The sequence below is a fragment of the Amblyraja radiata genome, chromosome 6 (assembly GCF_010909765.2).
Source record: "Amblyraja radiata isolate CabotCenter1 chromosome 6, sAmbRad1.1.pri, whole genome shotgun sequence".
Classification (NCBI taxonomy): Eukaryota; Metazoa; Chordata; class Chondrichthyes; order Rajiformes; family Rajidae; genus Amblyraja; species Amblyraja radiata.
Genome location: NC_045961.1, coordinates 51,713,177 through 51,716,850, shown reverse-complemented (window position 1 = coordinate 51,716,850; position 3,674 = coordinate 51,713,177). Strand labels below are relative to the sequence as shown.

The 3,674-nt window shown below is 45.8% G+C and overlaps 1 protein-coding gene across 1 annotated transcript; it reads right to left on the bottom strand.

Moving 5' to 3' along the window:
• Nucleotides 1-793: 793 nt before the first annotated feature.
• gpr12 (G protein-coupled receptor 12) lies at nt 794-3,348 on the bottom strand. Its single transcript, XM_033022816.1, has 2 exons — nt 2,972-3,348; nt 794-2,720 (listed from the first exon to the last, which is right to left on the bottom strand). Exon 2 carries the CDS (start codon nt 2,693-2,695, stop codon nt 1,724-1,726), a length of 972 nt encoding a protein of 323 aa, XP_032878707.1. The 5' UTR covers nt 2,696-2,720; nt 2,972-3,348; the 3' UTR covers nt 794-1,723.
• Nucleotides 3,349-3,674: the final 326 nt, after the last annotated feature.

Here is a 3,674-nt window from a genome sequence, read left to right as displayed (position 1 = left end):
CCTAGCACGACAAAACTTTACTTACTATAAAAAGTAATTTACTGAGAATATCTATCATATTAGATAGTTGCTGGCAATATTCACTTGGTCAATGATGGAAAATCTATATACTGTAAATGATGTGGCTCATGAACCTGCATTGACTAATAGCTGTTTCTGAATAAGGAACCATTGATGCCTGTGAACTAAAATATAACAAAGTGACATGATAATAAATATTTCTGTGGATTTAAACTAATATTTTATCATGTTACACATGATATGTGCAGTTCTTTTTACTGGTAGTATTATCTTTAAGGAAATTATTTTCTCAATTTAATCAGGAGGATTTTGATTTCAATGTAATTTTGTTAATATAGAGTGAAAACATAAAATGAGTTCAGATTCAAACAGAGCACAACTAAATATTCATAGTGTTATTTAAAAAAAAAGAATTTATAATGAAGACACAAGGAACTGCAGATGCTGAAATCTTGAGTAAAACACAAAAGTGCTGGAGGAACTCAGCGGGTCAGACAGCATCTGTGGAAGAAATGGATAGGTGACGTTTCGGGTTGGGACCCTTTTTCAGACTGAAGAATGTTTTACAATGGCTAGGTTCCAGAGTATAAATATGAGAGGCTTTTCCCCAGGGTGGAAATGTCCAACTCTAGAGAGCTATAAGGTGAGAGGGGGAAAGTTTAATGGAGATGCGTGGGGCAAGTGTTTTTACACAGAGAGTAGCGGGGACCTGGAATGCATTGCCTGGGGTGGTCGTGGAGGCAGATACGACAGTGCCATTTAAGAGGATTTTGAATAGGCACATGGAAGTGCAGGGAATAGAGGGATATGGATCATGTACAGGCAGATGAGATCAGTTTAATTTGACATAATTGTGGGCCAAAGGGCCTGTTCCTGTGCTGTAATGTTCTATCTATGTTCTAAAGCATAGCTCAAGTGCTTAGGGATTTGGAAGAAAGCACAGATTATGAAGTGAAAAGTGAGAATGGGTTTCAAAGAGCAGAGAGCAACAACTAAGGTAGCGAGGAGACCATTTTTAGTTGGTTGTATTTAAAAATGTGCTTCTCTCCTCCCCTGTCTCTACCCCACATATAATTTCAGTTAATGATTCTAACTGTAAGTTTCTTAAAACTACATCCAAACAACAGGAAAACAAGATTAAAATCAACCAGTTTATCTTCTGCTGCTTACAGATTAAAACTAACGCATACAGTTCTTAAAATAGTAGATAATAATATTCTCTTTCTAACTTTTGTATATTGGAAGTATAACACATTATCTCAGAAACCAATTATATTATTAATACACATCTTTCACATTGAAACAACAAAGTGCTGAAAGTCCTGGCAATATATGCGGTGATTTATTAAGACATTGCTGTATGTATCGAAAATGAAATCACTTAAAATAGTTTCAAGAGTTTAGAAATGGAAGCGACCACCTGTAAATAATTTATACACCAGAAAATATTTGTTTACAAAAAAAAAACATTAGCCACGATAATATTTTTGTAGATTTAAATTGCAGGGATTAAAAAAAAAGACGGCGATGTTGGTACCTCTCGTAGGTCAGGTCGTGGAAAAGTCACCGGTGAATGAACCTGAACGTATTAATAATAGCGAGAAGAGTTGAAGTGAAATAGATCACGGTGTATTGACAGCAACGAGGAACTGCCTGAGAAAATATACAGTTGCTTGTTAAAGTGGATCCATTGAACAATTCATTATACGTCGCTGGGGGAGCGCACTCGTAGTAAGATGTTGGGCGGGATGCAACCACAACAGATGAGCCAGAGAGCTTTCTGGATCTCCTGGTTTCGGAAGGCGTAGATGACAGGGTTGATGATGGAGTTGTAGGTGGCCGGCAGCAGGGTGGCGTACGTGTAGATGGACGGGTAGGTGTAATCGGCCACCAGACAGTACACGGTGAAAGGCATCCAGCAGGCAGCGAAGGTGCCCAGTATGATGGCCAAGGTGGACACCCCCTTCCTGGTGGTCACGTAGTGAGATGTGGCCAGGAAGTGGTGCTGGAGGGCGATCTGGTGGGCGTGCCTCATGACTATCTTGCAGATCTGGATGTACAGTTGGAGCATCATCGCGAACATCAGCAGGAAGGAGACCGAGAGCACGGCCACGTTGTTCTTGGTCAGGGGCTTGACCACGCTACAGGTGGACTCGTCCTTCAGGCAGTTCCAGCCCAGGACGGGGAGAAAGCCCAGGGAGGCGGACAGACCCCACAGGACCACCAGCATCACGTAGGTGAAAGTGACCGTCCTTTCCGAGTTGTATGTCAGCGCGTAGTAGAGAGAGAGGTAGCGGTCAATAGTGATGGCCATCAAGCTGCAGATGGAGGCGGAGAAAGAGGCCATCACCAACCCCACCGTCACCAGCCTCACCGCCTCCGAGGGCAGCAGGTAGGCGAACGCAAAGTGAGCTATCAACCCCACTCCGGCTAGGAGATCGGCCACGGCCAGGCTCCCGATCAACACGAACATAGGAGCTCGCAGGCTGGGGCTGTGGAAGATGGTGACCACCACCACGGCGTTCTCGCAGGAGATGACAGTGCCCGAGGTGCAGAGCAAGATGTCCCACGGGTTGACACCGTCCGGGAACGGCACCAAGGCAGAACCATTACCCAGCGACTGGGACAACCAGCGACCATGTCCACGGGACGTGTTCTGAAGCTCTGGGTTCATTATCTCCCCCCTGTCTGGCCTAACACTGGCAAAGAGAGAGAGAGATAGAGACAGGAGAGAGAAAGAGAAAAGTGTACAGTCAAGGACAGGTCCACTGCAAACACACATGAAATAACACCAGCCACCCGCCAATGTCGACAATACATCTCTCCCAAATCTCAATCTTCGCGTTCCTCCACACGCTCACCGGCAACCTAGCACTGTTTCAGTGGAAGATTGCAACATGAATCACTAGACGTGCACACATTGGAAATATAAAGAGGCTCTGCGGCTTACCTTTGAGCTCTGGCGCACTGTCCCCATGAGTTCCTTCTCACTGCACCATCTCCCCCTGCATTGCTATTGCTATTGCTATTGTCCAGCCTCTCCTCCCCTCCGGGTCTCACTCACGGCTCCCCCTCCCCTCCCGCCGCCCCCGCCACACGGTCGCACACACACACACCACAAGCCGGGCTCCAGCCCCGATTGCTGCTGGCGACGCTGCCGGGGCGCATCGCTGTGTGAGCTGAGCTGGGATGTGTTCAGGGGGCAGCGGCTCAGTCCCCCCACACACACACACACGTCATTCACGGCAAACCAGACACAAGCGGCGCATTAAAGAGACCGCCAGTGGGTCCCTCTCTCACCAGGTGCTGCGAGGAGCTCTCCTCTCCCCTTTGCCAGTATCATCAGAGACCCACAACACCCTGGCCACACTATAGCAGCCTGAAAACTCTAACATCAAGGTTAAGGAACAGTTTCTTCCCTGCAGCCATCAGCTTAATAAACACTACAAACTCTAAATAAGCTCTGAACTACATAGACTCGGTTGCGTCTTTAGTTTTGTCTTTGCACTATTATTGGATGTGTCATCCTTTTTCTTCGTCCTTTCTTTCATCCTAGAGTTACTCCATCACTTTGTGTCTATCTTTGGTATAAACCAGCATCTGCAGTTCCTTCCTACACACTATTATTGTGTGTTTGTTTATTTGTATATACA

Excerpts from the sequence above, each read along its gene's own strand:
- gpr12 (XM_033022816.1), bottom strand. The coding sequence starts at position 2,695 with ATGAACCCAGAGCTTCAGAACACGTCCCGTGGACATGGTCGCTGGTTG.